At 48.9% G+C, this 22954-nt stretch overlaps 1 protein-coding gene across 2 annotated transcripts; it reads left to right on the top strand.

Annotated features, from left to right (window-relative positions):
* Positions 1-11071: 11071 nt before the first annotated feature.
* On the top strand, positions 11072-22486 carry KCNS2 (potassium voltage-gated channel modifier subfamily S member 2). 2 transcript variants are annotated; one of them, XM_047782938.1, is made up of 4 exons: positions 11072-11083; positions 16609-16612; positions 18775-19049; positions 19701-21537. In XM_047782938.1, exon 4 carries the CDS (start codon positions 19744-19746, stop codon positions 21175-21177), a length of 1434 nt encoding a protein of 477 aa, XP_047638894.1. In that variant the 5' UTR covers positions 11072-11083; positions 16609-16612; positions 18775-19049; positions 19701-19743; the 3' UTR covers positions 21178-21537. The 2 variants fall into 2 exon arrangements, with proteins under 2 accessions (XP_047638894.1, XP_047638893.1); XM_047782937.1 differs by lacking the exons at positions 11072-11083; positions 16609-16612 and having other exon boundaries at positions 18740-19049; positions 19701-22486.
* Positions 22487-22954: the final 468 nt, after the last annotated feature.

The raw sequence follows: 22954 nt of genomic DNA, 5'->3' as shown, positions 1-22954 counted from the left end.
CGTCTATACCCATACAAACACCCCTTCCCATTCTCCCCCTGCCCTTCAGGTTGCTCTGGGCATCCAAATTCTCCTGCTACGAAGAGTAATTCAGCTCCTCTTAAGCTCCCAGTCCAAAACACTCACACTTAAGTGCCTTAAGAATCCAGCCCTGTACTTCCTTTGTGGTGCAGTGGGTTAAGGATGGGCCATTGCCACAACTGTGGAGCAGGTCACAACTTCGGGGTGGATTAGATCCCTGTCAAAGGAACTTCCACATGCCTTGGGCATGGCCAAATAGTTATAATAATAAATAATAATAATAATAATAATAATACAGCTTTTTCTGGAACCTGTTGAGGTTATAGACAGGCATTTTTTCTTATATGCACATACATTATAAAATGTAAAAAAAAAATACACACAGATTAAAAAAAAAATAAAAAACTGCCTCCAAATCCCATTACCCAGAGGTAACTACTGTTAACATCTGTGGTAAATATCCTATCCATACACCCCAATTTTTACCCAAATGGGGTCACATTATCCTTGTTCTATATTCTCCTCAGGCATCATTAGTAATAATAATTTTATCATTTATTTAGCACCTGGTATGTACTGGGTAGTTGCATAAAAGAGACATCATCTTTTTCCTCAGGGACTTTGGTGAGAGGCAGGGCTGGGATCTGAATCCAGGCCCACCTAACCCTAGGTCCTATACTCTAACCACATAAGCCTAGGTTCCTATCTGGGTCCATATCCCAAACCTACACACCACTGCAGAGAGACTGTCCTGGCCCTGCACATCTCGAACCTGACCTAGTGCCCTGACAAAGTCCTGTCTCCTCTCTAAAGGATTCAGAGCTCTCGGGTCTGTGGTTGGGCTCATTTTGCCTGGTGGGGCTGAGTCTCTGAGAGAAGGGAGGGTCTGGGTTTGCAGGAGGGGCAGGATAGAGCCAGATAAGAGCCTCCTCTGGGCTCTGCTGTGCTGAGAGTCTGGGGGTAGCCTCCTGTGAGTTTAGCATGTGTCATCTGCCTCCACCCCCCCTCACCCCAGGAATGTTCGTCCTGAGTCTTGAAGATTGCATTAGTCAGGGCCAGCTGTATGAGGACATGCCTGTGGGGAGAGTCAGTACTTGTTCCCTCAGCCCTGGAAGACTTTGCCAGGTGGGACTTGCTCTTCCCTGGGAAGGAACACAGTGTGTTCTGTCACCCTTCCCCGATGAGCCCATTTTCTGAGCAGAGCCCCAGGGAACCAGCATCTGCTCTGTTCCCTTCCAGAGGGACTTTGGGTAGAAGGCCAAGGTAGGAGAAGCCATGCTGACTGTACTGTAGACCGCAAAGAAGGGAAACAGCCTCCAGGGAGGGCCTGACTTTTCCTTTGATAGCTTTCATGAGCCTTGAGCTAAAGGTGGAGGTGGAGGAGAATTCAAAACTGTCCCCCAGCTGTTCCTGCAGCTTCTGACACTTGAGGGAGGCCAAGAGCAGCCAAATCCTTTTTCAGCTTGAAGGTAGCCCTGCTTTGCTGTAGTCCCCCTTTGATGCAGGGGCTGTCAGACAGTCATGGTTCAGGGTAGAAGCTCAGAAGTCAAGCTTGGGAATCTGTGAGACCCAGACTTGAATCCTGGCTGCCCACTTATTAACTGGCAACCCTGGACAATTTCCTTAACTTTATGATCCTGGGCTTCCTCCTCATCTTAGTTTGGTTTCTTCTGCAGAAACTTACCCTAAAAGAGCAGCTCTAGTGCAAGCAGTTTGATTGGGAGGTGATCTCAACAAGCACCAGCAGACGAGTGGGCAAGGAAGGAAAGTAAACCAACAGGAGATGCACTATCAAACAAGTGGGCAAAACTGAAGCTTAATTCCACTTTGGGACAGTGTAGCACCAATGTCCTGACATTATCCACCATTACCCCAGAGGGCAAGGGAGCTGGGGTAGTGATCCACCAATTGCTATCAGTTACTGATTAGTAGAGGGCTGCCCCTGGGGAGGGGATCAGGGGCAATCCTGTCTCTCTGGCCTGCTCAGAGAGAGCAGGTTCCCATAGCCAGAGAAGCCATTTGGCAGAGTCACAGTATAGGCCAATGAGATGTGAGAAGTTTGTAGCAATGTCCCCTCCTCTTGCCTTCTTCTTCCTGGCTGATATGCAGACACACACCTGGAGGTGCAGCCATCCTCTTGAGAACCTGAGGTAACAGCTCGAGGGAAAAGAGACAATCATACAGAAAACAGCCCTGGGGTCCTGAGGCCTTGAAAGGGACCTCTAGACAGCTGCCGCAGGCTGTTTGTTCAAATGGCCGCAGTAGTCTTTGTTACTCTCGCATCTGAAAAAAATTTCTCACTGAAAGGTGGGGGAACTCTGACTCTTTCCCAAGGCACTGCAGATGGGTAAATAAGGCCTGGTTTATCTAGATGTCCCATGACCAATGTATAAAAATACCTCTCTCAGGTAGCTTAGGTCCAGAATTAAGGCTGGAACCCCTTGTCTGTAAAAGAAGGGGGTTGGACCAGGTGATGGCAAAGGTTGGTTCCAGCCCTGGAGTCCAGCGTGGGAGAGGAGGCCACAGTGGGAACATCCTGTGAGTGCCACTCCAGCTGAGCTTGCTAAGGGGGTGAGAGGCACAAAGAAACACTATCCTGGCTATTGCTACATCTTTTTTTACCAAACTTCCAGCTAAAATGACCATTGGACAGGAAGGATACACCCAGCAGAGTCTTCAGGGCTGGAGGATGCCAAAAACTGTGTGCATCAGTCAGCAGGCAAGTGGAAGAACCAATTGACAATGAAAGCCAAGGACTTGGAGGAGTTGTATCATTTAGATCTGGAGAGTGGGTTGTCATGAATGTACTTGGGTGGTGGAGCCTTTATGGAGCTGATTGTAGAGACGGAACAGAAGCAGATGAGAAGAGATGTTTTCTTAACCTACTGGAGCTTTGAAATTCAGAGAGGTGCTCTTCCCCTGACACATGCATGTATATGCATAGTGCATGCTGGCAGGTGTGTGTGTGTGTGTGTGTGTGTGTGTACACGCACATGCGTTGCCCCTTAGCTTTCAGGCTGGTTGAGAGGAAGGCTTTTTGTTCTCTCATCTCAGCCCTGGAGGCTTTCTGATCTCCAAATGGCACCTGCCATTGCATGGAGATGGGAAGAGACAGGAGCAACTGGGCACCCTGTGCCACCTAGCCTACATATATATGACACAGACAGTGAGCCTGCAAGGCAAAGCTGATCACACCCACTTGACAGACTTTGAAGACTCATCTTGATGGGACAGAACTCAGGACAGGGCAGAGCCATTCACTCTGGTTTCTGTTCCTGCTTCTGTAACTTATATCAGTATGGCCAGGGGCACATCAGCTAACCATTGAGAACCTTAATTTCCCAACTGAAAAAGAGGGGCAGTTTGAAGTTGGAGACGCATTTGATAGTTCCTACTCTGCTCAATGTCCTATGTCATAGTGAATATGGAATTAAATAACATTTGTGAATTTTTAAAAAATCATCAAGAGCCATGACAATTAAAGGATTATAATTATTTTCCACAACAATAATCATAAGCTAAATTTGATTCTGGCTTTAAAATGCAAATAGCTGAAACTCAATGATGTAGAACAGATCAATTTGGGGAAAATTATACTCCATCTGCATTTCACAAAGCTAGTGGACATGCACATTGCCACAGCCATGAGAAGGACCTGAAAAAAGGAAAGGTTCATTAATTCAGCAAATCTGTCCAATTTCTGTTGACTCAAAGGCACAATTTATTCATGAATAACTCTGCTAGGCTTAGGGGGAGATTCGATGATTAAAATATATTCTTAAAGCCTTTAAGAGACTTTAAATGATCATTTGTTTTCTAAATAGGTCTCACTGACACAAGCTCTTTAAAATGTTAGATCTCAAAAAAATCCAAAGCCAGAGGCTGGCTGGCAATCCTTCTGCTGGTTTTATAAAGTTGATGGAGGACTCCCATTCTGCTGAGACAAGAGACTGCATAAATAAGCACTCACAACCAGAGTTTTGGGATCTAATCCAATGAAACCCTCCATCAATTTAATCTGACACTGCTTTGGTAATTTTTCTGGACTAGTTCCGAATTCAGATCATCTATCCTATTATCCAACTGTGACTCCCATCATATGACCCAATTTTGAGTTTGAAAGAAAATGTCCCCTGTTGTTCTGTGGTCTTCTATTTTTTCTGTAATGCAGCTTGCCTTCTTTAATCCTCATAAATATGTGACCCAAAATTGTGGCCCTATTTTCTTACTCAAGATCTCTCACTCCTAAATTGTCTACTAAGCCCCATGCTTCCATTCACTCAGCTGTAGCTTTCTGGGAAGCCCCTGCTGACTGTGCTCTATGGAGAATGCTATTTGGGGTGAGAGGAAGGTAGTGTCTCTTGGAGCAAGGAAAGTCACCATCCCATGGGATGCAAGAGCGGTACGGGGTCCCATGCAAAAGAAGAAGAATGGCATCTCTCATGTTTTGTGGGTGAGCCGAAACAGCTGGGTTTGTAGCCAGAATGTCTTTAATATCTTCATGAAAATAGCCCCTTTGGCTTTCTTTCTAGGCCCTCTGTCTGCATGGGGGAGGGTGCCCATGAGGCACTGACCACTCTGCCATTCCCTCCATCCTTTAGTCTCTCCCTCTCTGCCTTCCCAAGGCAACTCTGCTACCAACTCCCCTCCATGCTGTCCAGCCAACAAAAGCCCTGTGCCTGTCACTTCACATAAACAGGCGCTCAGAGTTTGACAGATGGACCATCAGTTCAACCAACAGTGAACCTCCAAATCCCATTCTGGACTCAGCTATAACATCCTGCAATGTGAATTTTAGAATTCCAGATTTTCTGTCCTATTGTAATCCATGTGGCAAACCATGTGTTTCAGTTTTAAGGCTTGACAAATATGGTCAACATGGCTCCGAGGCCTCGTACTGGCCTTAAGTCCCTTCTGACTCATTCACAGCTGTCTTCAAGCTCAGGACAATCTACACCTTCTCTGCCAAATGCCTTCTAGGCCAGGCTGAGTGGTGGAGGGAAAGCCTGTCTCTCTCAAACACCCCCAGTGGTCCCTTAATTGGCCAGAGAGTGCCACACATCCAGGAGGAAAGAACTGACCCAAGTCAGAGGCCCAACAATCAGATTTTGTTTAGGATGGAAGGCCATTGAATCAGGCTTATTTATTTTCTTTGTACTTGTGTTTCCTCAGTTTTTCCACATTACTTCTAATTGGGGCTGTTAGAAAAGGGGAAAAATTAAAAACCACTGATCTAGAGATAATGGAATATCTTGGTGGTTAGTGCATTAAAAACCAGCCAGCTAAAATGGGTTTGGAAGATCTTAGAAGGCAATCTCTGACTCAAACTCTGTACAAGTCAAAGCTGGGAGAGTCTACAGGCCAAGGAGCAGCTGTAATGCTGAAGGACCTTCCTCCCTCCCTAGTGAAAACACATGTGGGGACATGTGAGTGCTGAGCTTTCATCTCCATCTCCTTCTAGACATTATGATGTCTAGAGATGATGAGATGGGAATTGCCCTTTGGATCCGGGCTTCCCCAGTTGTCCCTAACATGTGGACCTTATCTGCAGCATGGCTCTATTGCCCTTTGCTTGTCTGCCTTGCTCATGAGACTTAATGAATATTTATTGAATAGATGAAGGAAAGAGGACTAGAACAAAACATACTTTGGCTGCCTCAAATGCTTTTCTGGAAAATTAGGTATGCATGTATGAATGGGTGGGTGAAGAAATAGATGAACAATCCAAGGTCTCTCAGTGAATGATGTGGTCGATGGAAATAGTCACACCATTTCTATTCCTCTTTCTCTCTTTGCTGACAATGTATAATTTAATTAATAATGTTAATGTGTCTATGATACAACTCCACTGTGTTTCCTACCATTCCTCTTGCGTCTTACCTCCAGTAAGTTCCTCTTCCACATACACACACATATTCCCATATTTACTAAGAAAAAATCCCATTGCCAAATGGCATAGGTGCTGGAAAGAAGAAGAAAGGTGGTGAATGAATTCAAAATACTTCTTTTCATTTAATAGTTTACTCTCATATCAATAGGAGCTTTGGTATATCTCAAGGTTCCATGACTGAGAAGATAATTTCCAGTAGCATAATCTTTACAATGACATTTCATTATTACAATTAATTATGTACTAATAAAGTATCTGCCACCTCTCCCCCAAAAGTTTAGCCAATTGTTTTGATACTTAGGTAAGGCTTATTTTATTTTTTTTCTTCCTTTTTTGGGGGGCAGGGGTTGGCTTTTTGTTTGCTTTTTTTAGGGCCTCACCTGCAGTATATGGAAGTTCCCAGGCTAGGAGTCCAATCAGAGCTGCAGCTGTCAGCCTATGCCATAGCCACAGCAACACGGGAACCGAGCCATGCCTGCAACCTACACCACAACTCATGGCAATGCCAGATCCTTAACTCACTAAGGGAGGGCAGGGATCAAACCCTCATCCTCATGGATACTAGTCAGGTTCGTTACTGCTGAGCCACAACAGGAACTCTGGTAAGGCTAATTTTAAATCAGCCACATCCATTTTTATGTGCCTTTTAAATATAACCCACATAGGAGTTCCCTGGTGGCTCAGTGGGTTAAGGATCCAGCATTGTCACTGCTTAGCTTGGGTCACTGCTATGGCATGGGTTTAATTTCCAGCCCAGGAAATTCTGCATGATGTGGGCATGGCCAAAAAAAAAAAAAAAAAGTAACCCACATAAATTTGAGTTGTCCTCATGACTGGTTCAGCTTTTTCATGGTCAAAAGAAGTAAACTTTCAAACTTCCAACTCTTAAATCCTTGAGAATTTAATGGAGCTTTAGGGATGGATTTTCTGGATGAAGTGGCACAAAGGTTTTTCACTATCCTAACTGTTTTTATGAGAAGTCACCGACCTATGCTCCACTCCCTTTGAATGCAATGCAGTAAAATCCTTCATCTTGCTATAACTTCCAGAGCCAAAAAACCAATTGCACAACTCTCTTCCAGAAGTATAAAGTTTCAGTCAAAATATAATATTGACTATGACTATTATAATAAGTCTACTCCCCAAACCCAACCCATCCCTCATTGAGCCTGGATTCTCCTCCCTTCTCCTTGTGGATACAGTTTGGAGGAAGGAATTTAAGGTGGTGGCATGCTGCCTCAGCAGTCTGCCCCCACCCCGACTTATTGCCTCATTACTGTCTGAGCACACCTACCCAGCTTCTGCCACCAGAGTCTCCCCATAGTTACAATCTCCCCATAGTTACAAACTCAAATGTTAGTTCTTGCCACGAATAAAACACGTGCCACTTACTCAATGTTCAGGGCAGCCTACGGGTGATGCTATGTCACTCATGCTGAGGCCTGAGAAATGCCTCCCATGTGACTAACATAACCCCTCCAGGAGCAAATTCAGGGGCACTGTTTTCAGTCCTGGGCTGGATCTCAGGTGTCTCGAATGGGACCAGGAAAGCTGCTCTCCCATCCATCTTGTTTCTCAAGTTGAGACACAGTGCCCCCCAAATCATCCTCCCTGCCCCAGTTTGAATCTCATTATTCCATCTTGCTTCCAGAAGGTGCCATATTGCCTTTTTTGTTCCTCAGGCATGATTAGCCTCATAGCAAAAAAGGGAATTCAGGAAGTTTCTCCAAGTTTAAGATCAGATCTCATATTGCTCAGGCACTCTTTGCTAAAAGTTGCTGATCTTTCTCCCCCAAGGATTAATCCAAGTGCTTCTCATTATCCAAGCCTGCTTCTATGGCTCCCTCGGGGATGCCTTGCTAGAGCAGCTCCTCCTACTGCAGCGTAGAAGAACATTTGTGCTGGTGGTAGTTTTCTATGAACTCAATCTATAGATGCTAGCTTCCCTCTCTCTTAGCCTTTATTCCCATTAGGGCAGTGCAGTGGTCAGCCAAATCAAATGCCTGGTGGCTTGAGAACCTAAAATAATTTCTGCAGTTCAGTACTTCATCTAACAAGGTTTCTGTTCTGCCTTCAGTGCTTGCCAGGCCCCAAACCTTCTAAAAACCACTAACACAACTCAAAGTCCTTTTCTCTGGTTCCTTACGTGGAACTTCCTGTGAATTTCTTATGTTTCTAGTAGCAATCAGCTTGTATAAACAGTTCAAAGCTGACTTGATTGCAAGCCCCACAGTAGCAGCTGTGCTCCTGGCTGTCGGTCCCAGCTAGAGAAGGGCAACTACTTTGAACTAACCCAAGTGTGCTTACCATTTTCTCACTCCTTGTATCAAAGTCTCTTACTTCTTAGAACAGAGTTGGGTGTCTATGAGGATTAGGTTAAATGCTAATGTCCAATTTACAAATTCTTGTAGATATCCTCCATTTGACCACTTTACAGGACCCTGCATTCATTGAATCCTCTGTGTGGTACCGCCTGTTCTCCTTTAAAATTCTAATTGTAATGTTGGAGCAGTCTCCACCTTTCTCTCCACCTTTCCTGTGCTATAGTGTTTTTGCCTCATTCACCTACATTTGTTTATATTATAGTTCCACCACTTTGGCAATCCCAGAAGGTAAATCTGTGGCTCGGGTCTGTGTGTATTATTTTAATCTAAGAAGCAGAAAACTGCCTTAAGCAAAAATCCCACTCAGGCCCCTCAAATCTAACCCGCACAAAATTGAGTCCATTTATGGTTCTTTCTGCATGGGGCTACATTCTAAAAGCATTCTCCAATCCAACTTGGAAATCATGGAGAGCTTTTGTGACATGAACTGACTAGCCCTTCACCAAATCTGATTCTTCTTCCTCCTGGCCACACAGCTAGAGAATATTTCCCAACATCCCTTGCAATTAGAGGTGGTCATGTGACTGGGTTCTGACCAATGAAATGCCAATGGATACAATGTGTACCACATCTAGGCCTAGGCTCTAAAAACATCCCACATCCATCTCCACCCTCTTTCCCCTTCTCCAGGCTGAAGGTCGGTCAGCTCTGCAACACTGGAAGGATGTGATGAAGAAGGAGCCCAATTCCCTGAATCGCCACATTTATAGGAGAGCTGCCTACCAATGTACAACAAATATTTTGAACTTTATGTAAACAAGAAGTAAACTATCATGTTTGAGCCACCGTACATTTATTTATTATACTGGTTGTATACTATAAGGTATACATCACCTTACCTAATAGCACATTACACAGAAAAACTTCTTCAAAGATCTTCTCACCTCATTCCTAACCACTCAATCACCATCTCCTTCTGAAAGGACCTGGTCACACCCACAATTCACTAAGAAATAAATCTAACTCCCATACTGACAACTTTTATATTGAAGAGCTGCTTTTTCTTGTCTTTTGGTCTTTTCCAGGGCCGCTCCTGCAGCATTTGGATGTTCCCAGGCTAGGGGTCTAATCGGAGCTGTAGCTGCCAGCCTACTCCAGAGCCCACAGCAACACAGGATCCGAGCTGCGTCTGCAACCTACACCACAGCTCACAGCAATACCAGATCCTTAACCCACTGAGCAAGGCCGGGGATCAAACCCGCAACCTCACAGTTCCTAGTCGGATTCGTTAACCACTGAGCCATAACGGGAACTCCTCGAAGAGCTGCTTTTAACCTTATCCTGGAATTCTGATAAATTTAAAAGCCTTCCTCCTGACACATAAGTTTTGCCTAAATAAGTTAAATATGTTTTCTATCAGTCTTATTCAGACCTGGAAAAAGTAAACTTCATTCCAGACTACAGAGGACAGATAACTTTTGAAATTTCAAAATAATCTAATAGAAAATAATTAAAATAATGTGGTGTTCTTGTACATTAGAAAAGCATCATTCATTGTATTAACAATATAGGAGAGACTCTGCTTGTAGGAAATAACCAAATCCCCTCAAACCTCAGTGATAGAATCCAGCCCAAATGTAGCTCACAAACATAGAAAGTCTGCTTCAAATCCAGGACACTCCAGGGCAGCTGTGCTCCATGGAGTATCTCAGGGATCCAAGCTGCTTTGATCTTGTGGCACCATCATCTCAATATGTACTTCCACAGCTGGGCAAGAAAACACTTCAGCCTCTCACACTGGCAGGACAGTTAAATGCTCTGGACCACATATGACAAAGCACCTCCAGACACAGTGTATTGGCCAGAACAAGTCCCATGGCTCCTCCAAATTTGGAGAGGGTGGGAAAGTCATCCTTCCGTATGCCCAGGGGGAGAGGAGAATTGGATATGGTGAGCAGAAAGTATTAGAAAACTCTACCTTTGAAACTTTTGATTTTGGTTTCTTAGTATTCATGCTATGAATTTCTAAGTCCAAATTTTTCTCAGAAATAATCCTCTAATTTAAATTTTTGCTAAGTCATTTGGATTTCCCAACTCTAGCTAGTTAGAATGACTACAACGTAAGGAAACAAATTATAAAACAAGAGGAAAAGAAACAAGAATCCCAAGAGGATTGCAGGTTTTCTCAGGAGACATGAGGGGTGGCCTGGGAGGCCAGTCCAGGGTGGGAGATGGCCAGGAGAAGAGGCATTTCTAGCATCGTGTTCCCCTCATCTCTTAGTCTCAAATCACATAGCTTCCTACCATGATAAAAATATCCAGAGCCTCCGTCATTTTAGCAAGATTTAATTAAAGCTGCCCTAAATTAAGAATATCTAGTCATTGTTTGCATTCCTAGAGGCCTATGTTTAGTTGAGTCGCACGTAAGCAAAGAGATGAAAAATTAGCTTAATTTTTTGGCTGCGGGGAAGAGTGTGAATTGGTTTTCTGTCACTTGTGGGGAACATCTTGTGTCTTCCCTCAGCTGGGTTTCTCTGATGGAATTGCTTCTTCCCACCCTCCTGAAGGTCTCTGAGGACAACTGCTGCTTGGCTATGACCTGAGGAAAACTGTAGGGCCCACAGACAGACCAGCTCAGGGTGGATGGAGTCAAGGAGCTCCTCTTGAGAACAGCTGTGCCCCCACCCCTGCCCCAGGTCTCTGGGCAACCAAAAGCTGACACCAAGTAGGTCACTTGATGGGCGTTTGTCACCCACAGTGCCAAGCTGAGCACTGGGGAGGTGTTCAGAAACCTACTTTACTGTCTCAAAGAAATGCATCAGGGAGATTTCCGGAATCACTGGGTGGGGTGGGGGAGAAAGGCTGTAGAGAGGCCATGAATGAAGTGTGTAAGAACAAATCTCTAGAATCAGCCCGTTTTGCTTTGAACCCCAACTCTGTCCCTGGTTAGCTCTGTAACCGTGAACATGTTATTCCACCTTTCTATGCCTAGTTAACCTCAAAAAAATCGTAATTCATACCCCACAGGGTCATTGCGAAGATTAACCTAGTTTATAGCATGAAACCCTTGGAAGAAGGCCTGGTGTATAGTGAATGACCAATAAATCTTAGCTTTGGTTATTATTATAAAGGAGCGCTACTTACCTCTGGGAACTCCCACTTGGTCTCCTGTGGCACCCCTCCCAGACACTGTACTTCCGAGTGCCTCTCTGTTTAAATACTGCAGAGCTTTTGCTTTTATTTTAAATCCAGGAAGCTGACTGTCTTGATGGACTGACATGTAAGCCATGTGTGATCTGCAAGTAGGGAGCACTGTTAGAAGGATGGGACCCCATCAGTCATCCAGGGTTTGAGTCCACTAGTAAAAATGTTGTGGAAACAGCCTAGAGTGAAGAATCTTTCAGCAAACCCAGAGCAGACTCAGGCCCCGGAGTAACCATGGAAACAGAAGCCCCGAGAGGGATGGGTAAGTGGGTGGATGGATGGATCCATCAATGGGCGATGGATTGGTGATTGGGTGGGTGTCACTTTCACAGAAGAGTGAGGGCCTGTGGGCAGCAGCTGTGAGCACCTCTGAGCTGGGGGAGGTTGGGGGAGCTGGCAGTGTGTCCTAGGACAGACTGTTGGGCGTGGTAAAAGCCAAACAAGACAGGGCAGAAAGAAAATCTTTCCCTGAGAGATTTTCCCCAAGTTCCCAGCCTAGGAACTTGGAGTAGAGGTCAAAGGAGGAGGAGGGGAGTGGGTTTTCAGCCTTTGTGGCTTCCAAGTCTGGGTTCTGGCCCAGAGAGTCTGTGACCTACCTAATATCCTTTATTACATGTTTCTTCTGCCTAATTCTCTGCTGCTGGCAACCAGGAACTGGGACTGACACCCTTTTTCAGACCTGCAGTGTGGATAAGTTCAGCACTGAAAATGTCCTTCTGGGAAAAGGGAAACAAAGTCTTCTCTGATGCTGAGAAATCATCTCGGATCCAGCTCAGGACTTCCAGAGAAACAGGATGCCTCGGGCTTGTGTCCTGGAGTGAAGTCCTTCCAGCCAGGGATGCTTTCAGCTGTATCATGGTAAGCTGTGAGTGGGGACTTTCCTGCACTCCCTGTCCCACTTTGGGAGAAATGGGCCCAGGATGTCCACCTGCCTCTACTCATCCACAAGCAACAAGGTGGGGTGCCCAGTTTCTCTCCTTCCTGCAACTTCCTCCTCCTCTCCCAGTTACACGGGGCCATTTCACTGATTTCTGGCCAAAGGAATGTGGGCAGGTGTGAAGTCTGCCCCTTCCAGACCTGGCCTTGGGAATACCTTGTTCCATCCTCCATGCTCACTTCCCTCATCTCCCATGTTAATGCAGATGGTCCTAGGGAAGGATTCCAAGGCCCTAGAATGAATAGAGCTCTAGATGGAAGGAACCCAGATTCTGGAATCACCAGGTGGAAAACTGCTACCAAACACCCAATTGAACTATAATATGAATAAGAAATGATACCTTTAACAGGTTAAGCCACTGGGATTAGGGGTTGTTGGTTATAGTGATTAACCTACCCTAATTAATCCTGCACTTGAGATCATGAAGAGATCAGATTTTGGAGCCAGAGAGACATGTTTGAGTCTAAACACCTCACTTCCTGGGCATCAGAAAAATGAGGATAGTAATAGTACCCAAGTGAGCACAGGAGGCAAGCAGAGAGTTTAGCACAGGGCTGATCACTTCATATTCAATAATTGGTACTAGTCATGGTTAACATTAAGCACTTACCTTGTGCCAGGCCTTGGTAGCTCTCTGATGCCTCTTGTAATTTTCACAATAGCCTTGTGAATTAGGGACTAGCATAGGTTTTAAGTATGGGGACCATGAAGCATAGAGCGGGTAAATGTTTTGCTCAAGGATACATGTCCAGAAGAACTGGGCTAGGACCAAGCATTGTGGTCCTAGCAGCTTCCCTATACTGCTACCCTCCCCATCATCACTCTCAGCTTCATTTTCTCTACCATCTTCATCTTCTTCAGCCACCTGCCAAGGTGGATGGTTGCTAAGATGCCTCATTCCCTGAACACTGGTGAGTGCCTTAAGGTAAACAGTCCCTTTCTGAATATCCCCCTGGGCCCAGAGAGTAGGGCCAGGGGGAGGGGCTGGGGGCTTCAGCTGTCAGTCACCCAGAAAAGGGTCAGGAGAGGAGGGACAGGAGAAATGACAGGCCTGAGGCAGATGGAGAGGGAGCTCCTGGGGCTCCGGGGCTCAGACTCCACCCTGTGGGCTCTGAGGAGGGCCCGGGGTAGAGGGAAAGACAGCCAGACCCCAGAGGCAGGCAAGAGTGAGTCTGGGAGCCACGTCATCCTCCTGGTAATTTCTCTTGTGGTGACCTTAATTCTAAATGTAATCAAGTTTATCTTAATTTTTCCAGCTTTGTCCCAGGATATTCTGGGAATTCAGTGAAGGGCCCCAATGGAGGGATACCAAGGTGGGGCTCCTAGGGAGAGCCTCCCCAGGAGAAGGGTCCTGGAGCAGAAGGTGCAAAAGGTGGGACCTCGAAGTCTCAAACCCTCAGGAGCAGGATCTGTGCATGCTCGCTGTGGGACATCTGGCCCCCCCTTTTAGTAAGGGGCTCAGAGAGGAGCCCTTCAGAAGCAGTGTTTTCTCCCTTGTTGACCTCCAGGGGCACCTAGGAGGAGTAGGAGCACCTAAGAGCTATAGGAGAAGAGGAGAGGGGCCTCTGGGGATAGAGCCAAACAGCCTAGGCAAGGAATCACATAATAAATTGTTTGGCACCCAAAAACAATGCAAAAGCTATATAAACATTTACTATTGCCTCTCGAGAATATATTTAAAGAGGAATTGCATTCATAATGCGGCAAAAACTTCTAAGAACACTTTGTTCTCCAACTTTTCTCTCAATCTCCTCCACTGGTCTCTTTCCTCCCGTCCCCCACACCCTTTTACCAAGACTCAGGCCCACTTCCTCAGCGCAGGTGGCCCCACCTGCTTCCCTCTTCTCTTCCAGTCTGCCTCTGTCCGCAGCAGCTTCTCTGTGCCCTTTCCACCATAAATCCACCAGGACAGGCCTGCTAGCTCCCTTGTTCCTGGCCCCATTACCACCATCATCATAATAAAAGCTCAGAATGAAGCCTGTTCCAAGGAAGGAGGGAAGCCGATGTAATGGTTTTGAGAGGCACCATCTCTGGGAGAACTGCAGGAGTCAGGGATTGAAGGGAGTGGGTGAAAAAGGCCCCCAGCCCTTTTGGTGCCCCTGTTTTGGGCAAGCACTGACCCTAGTCAGGCTAGGGGGTGGGTATTTACTGAGCTAAGACACAGCCCCTGCCCTTCGTGCTGATCCCTGGGCTGCTCTCAGGCACACAGCTCTGTACCAATCTCCCTAAAGACAAGGTGCTCAGGCTCTCAATCTCGGCTCCAGGCTCCACTTTGTGCTCACTTAAGGGGCTTCAAGAAACACTGATTCCACAAGCCCTTCACCAGAGATTCTAATTGAATTGGTGTGAGTTGAAGCCTCAGGCATCCAGAGGCATCGGTTATTTTAAAATCTCCACAAGTGTTTCCAATGTGCAGCCAGGAATGAGATCCATTAGGCTAATCAATTGCCTGGGAGAGCACCCTGGAGCCTGCAGGGCCCAGGCCACCGTTCCAGGCACAGCCACCCTTCCCCCTCCAGCTGCCTTCTCGCTCTACTGGGAGGAAGAAGAGGCGGGGCCAAGACTCTGGCTGGCACAGAATAATGTAAGACAGAAGACTAGTTTCATTCACTTATCATTCAATCATATATTCAATTAATAACTACTTAATACATCAATAACTACTTAATATAAATGTTGTGAAAGAAAGGGTAGAAATTGATTGAGGGATCCAATTTAGATTGGGCAGTCAGGCCTCCCTGAGGAGGTAAGATTTAAATTGAGACCTGAGTGACAAGAAGGAGCCTGCCCTAGAAGCTGCCATAATAAGCAGAGAGAGCAGTAGGTGCAAAGGCCCTACTTCCACAGAGGGACCTGTGGCCAGAGCATAATTGATAGAGAAGAGACAAATGGGTCTGTGAACTGGACTTGGGTGCATCATGAGGGATCTTGGAACTGTGGGAGGAAGGCCTTTCATTCTCAGCTCCCACTGGGAAGCCCCCAGAAGGTTTTCAGAAGGGAATGGCATGACTTGATTTTGTCTTTAAGAGGCATTCTGGCTGTGATGGTGAGGGTGGCTGGTGGGGAGCAGGATGGATGCTGGGGAACAGTTCACTCCAGTGGGGTGAGGGCACCCCGGTGCTCATGCCTGGGAGAGGATGAGCGCTCAGCTCCTCCACAGGGGGAATGTAGGTCAGGAGCCCGGATCCCTCAGCCAAGCCGCCAGTGCAGCCCCCTCGCCTGTCAGAGAAAAAAGCCAACTCTGAGATGTGTGGGCTCAACTAAGAGATCAGTGTTGGCAGAGGAGGCAGAGATAATAGTTGCCCAGGTGCAGAGATCTGGGCCACTGCTTGGGGTCTCTTTGTCCCTTTTCCCAGGGTTCCTTCCCCCACACCCCTCCGCCCCTTCAGAATCTCCCTGGCAGGCCAGCCCAGGGGCAGGCCTTCTCTGTGCCTGGAGCAGGCAGCTGTATTTTAAGATCAGGGCTCAGGCCTCTAAATAAACCATAAACACAGCCCACTTCCCGGGCACAGAAGGAGGGAGACAGGTCCATTTCTCTTCAGCGCAGTGACTGGGAAATAAACCAGTGGCTCTGCCTGTCACATACACTTAACCCTCTGCAAAGGCATCTGTCAGACCCCAGAGCTTCTGCCTCAGCCTTTCTAAGAAATAACTGATGTGCCCCAGACTTGGGCTTCTCCCTGTGGCTCCAAGTTCCCTTTCCCATTAAAGGAAATGCAGGCATGCAGGCTTGACCTTGACCCCAGGAAAAGCTAACAAAGGGCAGATATAGCCCCTGAGTGGCTGGGGCAGGTCAGCATAGCTGGCACAGCTCAGTCAGCTGCCAGTGGGGACCAGGGCAGGGAGAAATGGTAGAAGGGAGGGAGAAGGGTAAGGAGGAAGGGGAGGGCAGCTGGCCAGAACAAAGGGCCGAGCTGAGGGAGACAGGGAGGGCTTCAAAGGCCTGGCACAGCCCTTGTGTCTGCGGGCGGGTTGCCTGGGTGTGAGAGAAACAGAAGGTGGGGGGTGGGGGTGGGGGCTCTATCTCCATGGGCGAAATCTCCCACAACCACAAAGGAAGAAGGAAGGAGCAAGAACAAAGACAGGAACAGAGGAGGCAGGCAGATAAATGGAGGAGGGGAGAGAGGAAAACCCCATAGTCATCAAACCCAGTGTTTCTGGAGGAAAAGGAGCCTCCGAATGCAGCAGGAAAAGGTAGTTTACGCATTAAGCTCAAATAGAAGAGTCAGGAGTGAGGTCAAGGCAATGGGAGTGGCTGGGAATTGTGGTCATGCGGCAGAAGCCACACAGACAGGTGGTGGTGAAGCAGAAGCAGGGCTGTGAGCTTCAGGGTGGCCAGAAGCCAGGCAGAGCACAATGAGAGGATGGAGGCCAAGGATAGTGAGAACCACAAGGCCCCTGAAGCCTGCCCCACAGGCACTGCTGCCAAAGGTGCCTGCAGCAGGGAGCTCCCCCTACCCCACCCCTAAGGTGAGGGAAGGGATTGAAACAGAGTGACAACACACTGATGATGCATGCACTCACACACACACATCCTCAGCAAAGACTGGCACACTCTCAGCAGCATTCTCTCACTGGGATAAAAGAGACCTTGGGCCTCCAGACTGCAACCCAGACAGGTGTGGGGAGAGCCACAGACTTCAAATGATCCAGCAGACCTAGACAGAGGGTAAGGTAGCATACGCCAAACACAGACCTGGAAAGAAACAGAGATGGAGACAAAGCTAGCAAATGCCAGGTCCTCCCCCCTCCACACACACATACCTCTCCCTCTCTAAAAACATCAGACACAAGAAAAAAGGAAGCTAATGTGGCCCTTGCCACCTTATTCTTCCTCCCACATGGCCTGCCTTCCTGGAATCCCCTGTGCTTGCAGAGGCCTGAGGAGCATGGGTGTGGAGCCCTTTCAGCAGGCAGCACACTTGCTCACATACCCCTACCTACTCAGAGGCAGGTGGCTGACACAGGGACGGGTCTCCTCTGCATGAAGCCAGGTGTGGTTCCAGGAAACCCCACATGAAGCCAGCTCAGGAGTTGTCCTTAGGCCCTCCAAGAAGCCCCAAAGTCCTCCCACTCTGCAGGGCACCTGTCTAACTGGGATGGCATTGCCAGGGTGTCATAAATGATATCCTACCCGCTGTGGCTGAGACACTGCGAGTGCAGAGACACTGGCGCTTTCCCAGGGCTTCTGACCGAGACCTATAGCCCACTAGCTCCCTGCTAAGCTCACGTGGTGCTCCAGTCTTTGCAAATGGGAAGCACTGTAAGAGATCAAGGGGAGGAGACTCCCCAGGGACCATGGTTCCATTTCTCAGCACCGGCCCAGCCAGCAGTGCTTTAAGGAACAATCCTAAGAGACCAAGAGCTCAAATCTGGGTCACAAGTCTCCCGGAAAATGGGGACACAGGTACTGAGCACATATTTGCTGGACCCACACCCCACAGTCCCCGCTTTGTCTGCATGCACACAGTTCCCATTTCACTACACACACTGACTCTGTCACAGTCCCACTGAATACTACACTGTATATGTGCACTATGCATACAGCTGGTAGTCTGCCACTGTGTACACACTCCATACTGACATGCCTCAGGTTCCCCTGTTCTGACACACTGTATTCAGGGCCCCATCCCTCTAGAAGTCTTATCCTCTAGAAGTCTTATTTTTATAAACGCTGCACACTGAAAAATCCTATTTTCCTGAGACCACACACACACACACACACACACACACACACACACACAGCTACCTGCAGTCCTCCAAAGCTGGCACACCACACCGGCCTGTACAGACACCGTGCCCACACAGAGCTCCCAAACAGAACTCGGTAACTCCCTCAGAGACCGGTAGGGCCTGTGCTCCTGCCCCCAGCAAACTAAGCTGAGCTCGACCTTTGGTTTCCCTGACCCATCTTCTCCCTCCCAACTACCTTCCCCACCAGCCCCCTCCCCCGCAGCTTCAAGAAACTTTTTAGCAGGTCCCTAAAGGGGGAAACCTGGGGTTCCTCCCGTCCTGCCCTTCCCCCCAAGACGCAAGCCGCCCCTCATTCCCCGGCTCGGTTCCCGCACCCCTCCCCCACAGTGGGGAAAGGTCGCCGTAGGCAGCCCCCTGCCTGCGCCCTAGGAGGAGAGAGCATGGCAGTAACAGCTGTCACCAGGGGATAGGTGAGGGGTTGAGAAAGGTGTTGGCCCTGCGTGGAGCCGAGGGCGCAAAAGGGTCGCCGTGACGCGCGGGAGGGGAGCAGAGAAGCCCGGGCGGCCGCCGCTAGCGTTGCTGGAGCTGTCCGTTCAGCACCACCGCGCCGCGCCCCAGCTCAGGGCCCGCGCCGAGGCGCACCGGCTCAGCTCCCGCTCCAGCTCCCGCGGGCTGTGGCGCGCGCTGTTGTCTTCGGTGCTAAGGGGCGCGCGGATCTAGAGGCGGAGGGGAAGGGGCCTCTGCGAGCATTGGGGCCACGCAGCCACCTGTGAGTCTCCGGCAACTGCGGGCGGTGGCGGCATCTCCGGCCGGAGACAGAAGACGCTCGGCGGACCCCGCCCGCCCGCCCGCCGGGTTCACACACACTCGCACCCGCGCGCACACGCACAGTCAGCCGGCAGCGGCCGCAGCAGCTATGCTCGCCGGCAGGTCGGGGAAGTTTCCCGCCGGCCTTGGCCGCGGGTCCCCATGCTCGCAGGTAAGCGCTTTCAGAACGCGCAGGGCGAGCCCGGGTAGCTCCTCTGGGTAAGGCGCGGCACACGCGGCCCCAGGGCACGGCGACAGGCGGGCGGGGAAGCCCGGGGCTAGGGGCGAGGGGGCTCCAGTCGCGGGGGCTGGACGCAGGGGACGCTAGGCTGGCCCCTTCCCCCCGCCTGGGTCTACTGACTGGAGCGATGAATTTCCCCGCTCCCCTCCCGAAGCTACGCGCCCCCCATCTCGGCCCAACCCTGCCCGTGCGCATCCCAGCTCCGGTCCCGCCTGTCTGCGGCGAGCGGGCGGGGGCGTCTCCTCCGCCCGCCCACGGGCAAGGTCAGCGCGCTGCTCGCTAGGCACTCAGAGTTGCTGGGGCTCGACCCCCGCCAGCGTAAAGCGATCCTCAGAACCCCCAGCGTGGGGGTGGAGGCGCGGCCCTGCTAGTGGAAACCTACCCCACCCCAAGCCTTTCCTTGGGAGGGGGCCAAAACCCATAGAACCGTACCCCCACCCCTCCGCATCCCAGTGTCCTTCAGCATCCAAAGACCTGCTGGAGAGGACTGGGAGCTGCTTCCGAGACAGGTGGGGAGAAAGAAAGGGGTGCCAGAGCCCTGAGAACCTCGCGCTCACCAGACACGGTTCCCTCGACTTCCAGGTGTAGCGCCCTCGCGCGGCGCGGGCGTTTGGGCGTTTCCAGCATGACCGGCCAGAGCCTGTGGGACGTGTCGGAGGCCAACGTCGAGGATGGGGAGATTCGCATCAACGTAGGCGGCTTCAAGAGGCGGCTGCGCTCCCACACGCTGCTGCGCTTCCCGGAGACGCGCCTGGGCCGCCTGCTGCTCTGCCACTCGCGCGAGGCCATTCTGGAGCTCTGCGATGACTATGACGATGTCCAGCGTGAGTTCTACTTTGACCGCAACCCCGAGCTCTTCCCATACGTGCTGCATTTCTACCACACCGGCAAACTTCACGTCATGGCGGAGCTGTGCGTCTTTTCTTTCAGCCAGGAGATTGAGTACTGGGGCATCAACGAGTTCTTCATCGACTCCTGCTGCAGCTACAGCTACCATGGCCGCAAAGTGGAGCCCGAGCAGGAGAAGTGGGACGAGCAGAGCGACCAGGAGAGCACCACATCCTCCTTTGATGAGATCCTGGCCTTCTACAACGATGCCTCCAAGTTCGATGGGCAGCCCTTGGGCAACTTCCGCAGGCAGCTGTGGCTAGCGCTGGACAACCCTGGTTACTCGGTCCTGAGTAGGGTCTTCAGCGTCCTGTCGATCTTGGTGGTGTTGGGGTCTATCATCACCATGTGCCTCAATAGCCTGCCAGACTTCCAAATCCCAGACAGCCAGGGCACCCCTGGCGAGGACCCCAGGTTCGAAATCGTGGAGCATTTTGGCATCGCCTGGTTCACATTTGAGCTGGTGGCCAGGTTTGCTGTGGCCCCTGACTTCCTCAAGTTTTTCAAGAATGCCCTAAACCTTATTGACCTTATGTCTATCGTTCCCTTTTACATCACTCTGGTGGTGAACCTGGTCGTGGAGAGCACACCTACCTTGGCCAACTTGGGCAGGGTGGCCCAGGTGCTGAGGCTGATGCGGATTTTCCGCATCTTAAAGCTGGCCAGGCACTCCACTGGCCTTCGCTCCTTGGGGGCCACCCTGAAATACAGCTACAAAGAAGTAGGGCTGCTTTTGCTGTACCTCTCTGTGGGGATTTCCATCTTCTCTGTAGTGGCCTACACCATTGAAAAGGAGGAGAATGAGGGCCTGGCCACCATCCCCGCCTGCTGGTGGTGGGCCACCGTTAGTATGACCACTGTGGGGTACGGGGATGTGGTCCCAGGGACCACGGCAGGGAAGCTCACCGCCTCTGCCTGCATCCTGGCAGGTATCCTAGTGGTGGTACTGCCCATCACCTTGATCTTCAATAAGTTCTCCCACTTTTATCGACGCCAAAAGCAACTTGAGAGTGCCATGCGCAGCTGTGACTTTGGAGATGGAATGAAGGAGGTCCCTTCTGTCAATTTAAGGGACTATTATGCCCATAAAGTTAAATCCCTCATGGCGAGCCTGACGAACATGAGCAGGAGCTCGCCAAGTGAACTAAGTTTAAATGATTCCCTACATTAGCTGGGAGGGCTTGACATCCTCAGACCCATGTTGCTGAGCCTTGCGCCTTGGGCACAGTCCAGGCACCTTAGGGTTAGGGCGTAAGGAGTATACCCAGCCCCGAAGGGGAGAGATGCATGGGAGATGCACCCCAGGTTGCTTTTACAGTATTTAGGATCATTTTTAGAGGGTGGTGTGTCTGACACCATGCCTTTGCACCTTTCAATGAAATGACACTCACTGGTCTTTACATCGTGGACATGAAATGTTCACCTTTCTGCCGGATGAGTACCACCTAGAATGCCAATTTCTCTGTCCATTGTGTTCTCTATTCTAGTGCTCGTGGCCCAGTACTGTCTCTGAGTTGTTTGTGCTTCTGTTTCTGAGGTTGTCATGTGAGTTTTGTACAACCCTTCCCCCCACAAATCTGTCCAGTGGAAACAAGGGTATGGTGAGGTTTTGCTCACAGTTGTGTGAAAACAAAATCTCAGTTCTTTATCCATTGCTTTCACTTAGTTTTAATACCAAAACAAAGAGGATGTGACATTAAGTACACATGACTGATGCAAGTCTGTGTGTTGTTTTTATAAATGACCTGTAGCTCTGTGGCTTGCATGGGTACCCTGCTCACCTTTAGAACAATGTACACTGTTGTTCCTCTCATAGATGTTGCTCTCTAGAGAATGTTACTTTGTTAAACATGTAGTGAAGATTGAAATTTTTCCCCAACAACAGATGCATTAGGACTGGGCTTTAGCTAAATGTAGGCCAAATTGCAGGATGCTTGAAGACCCTTCAAAGTCAGGGCCTCCTTCTTTCCTAGCTGGTCATAGAGACATTTATTTCTGGCTGAGGTTCCTGGTCTAGGTCATTTGGCCAAACTCTGCTCTGTCTTAGACCTTAGCATGTTTTTGAAATGTTTCTTTTTTAAGATGTTTAGAAATAAGGTTGTGTTGTCTTTATCAACTAAAAAGAGGTTTACTGTTGTATTGTCTTTCTGAGGCAAATGTTGTTGTGTGGATAGCAAGGGCAGTAGCTTAGAAACTTTTGTTGCCTGCTCTGAAAGCTTCTAAAATGAGAGACCTTTTTTTTTTTTCCCAAGCAGGATATACTTAGGTAATGTTGCTTCTAGGATACTGTATGTTACATACAATGCTCTAATTGCCCCAGAGTTCCTGGTGTGACTTGGAAACCTGGTGGTGTGGAAGTGTGTACTCAAAATATAGACACATGGTTTATCCAGGATGGAAATTATGGTTCTCATTTCCACTTCAGTTGCCTTTTGTTGGGGGAGGGTTGGTAGAAGCCAAGAGAAAGGAAAGAGTTGTAATGCAAAGAAGCATTGTTACTTAATAAAAATATCAAATAATTGTAAACTTCTTGAAAAGCTTAATGCTATTTAAAAGACCTTTAAACTTCTAAACTTACGGTGAGGGTTGAAAACTCTTTCCTTTTCCAAAATGCCTTCCCTTCTCTTCTTAGTTAACCCGCATATAGCGTTTTGAAGGGTTCACCTGGGCCCCTTTGTAAGATAGTTCTTTGTTATGTTCCAGGTAGTCGAATGGTTTTCCAGGTGGTGTCCATTGTTGTTCAGTTTTTGGAAAGGCTGCAGAATCCAGGGGTCTACACGTGGAGTAAGCAGACTTTTTATCCATGGCTTGGTCCTTCCTTGAAAAGGTCAATTTTGTGTCTTGGCTGACGGTAGTACTTACCTCTTGGGGGTGTGGTGAGGATCTCATCAGAGGCTTTGTGTACTTGCAGTTGCCATGGTTACTACAGAGCAAGGCATTTGTTGGAA

Source organism: Phacochoerus africanus, chromosome 6, assembly GCF_016906955.1.
Source record: "Phacochoerus africanus isolate WHEZ1 chromosome 6, ROS_Pafr_v1, whole genome shotgun sequence".
Lineage (NCBI taxonomy): Eukaryota > Metazoa > Chordata > Mammalia > Artiodactyla > Suidae > Phacochoerus > Phacochoerus africanus.
This window is presented reverse-complemented; position numbering and strand designations above follow the sequence as displayed.

Bases quoted from the DNA above. Each gene is read 5' to 3' on its own strand.
- KCNS2 (XM_047782937.1), top strand. From the start codon at position 19,744: ATGACCGGCCAGAGCCTGTGGGACGTGTCGGAGGCCAACGTCGAGGAT.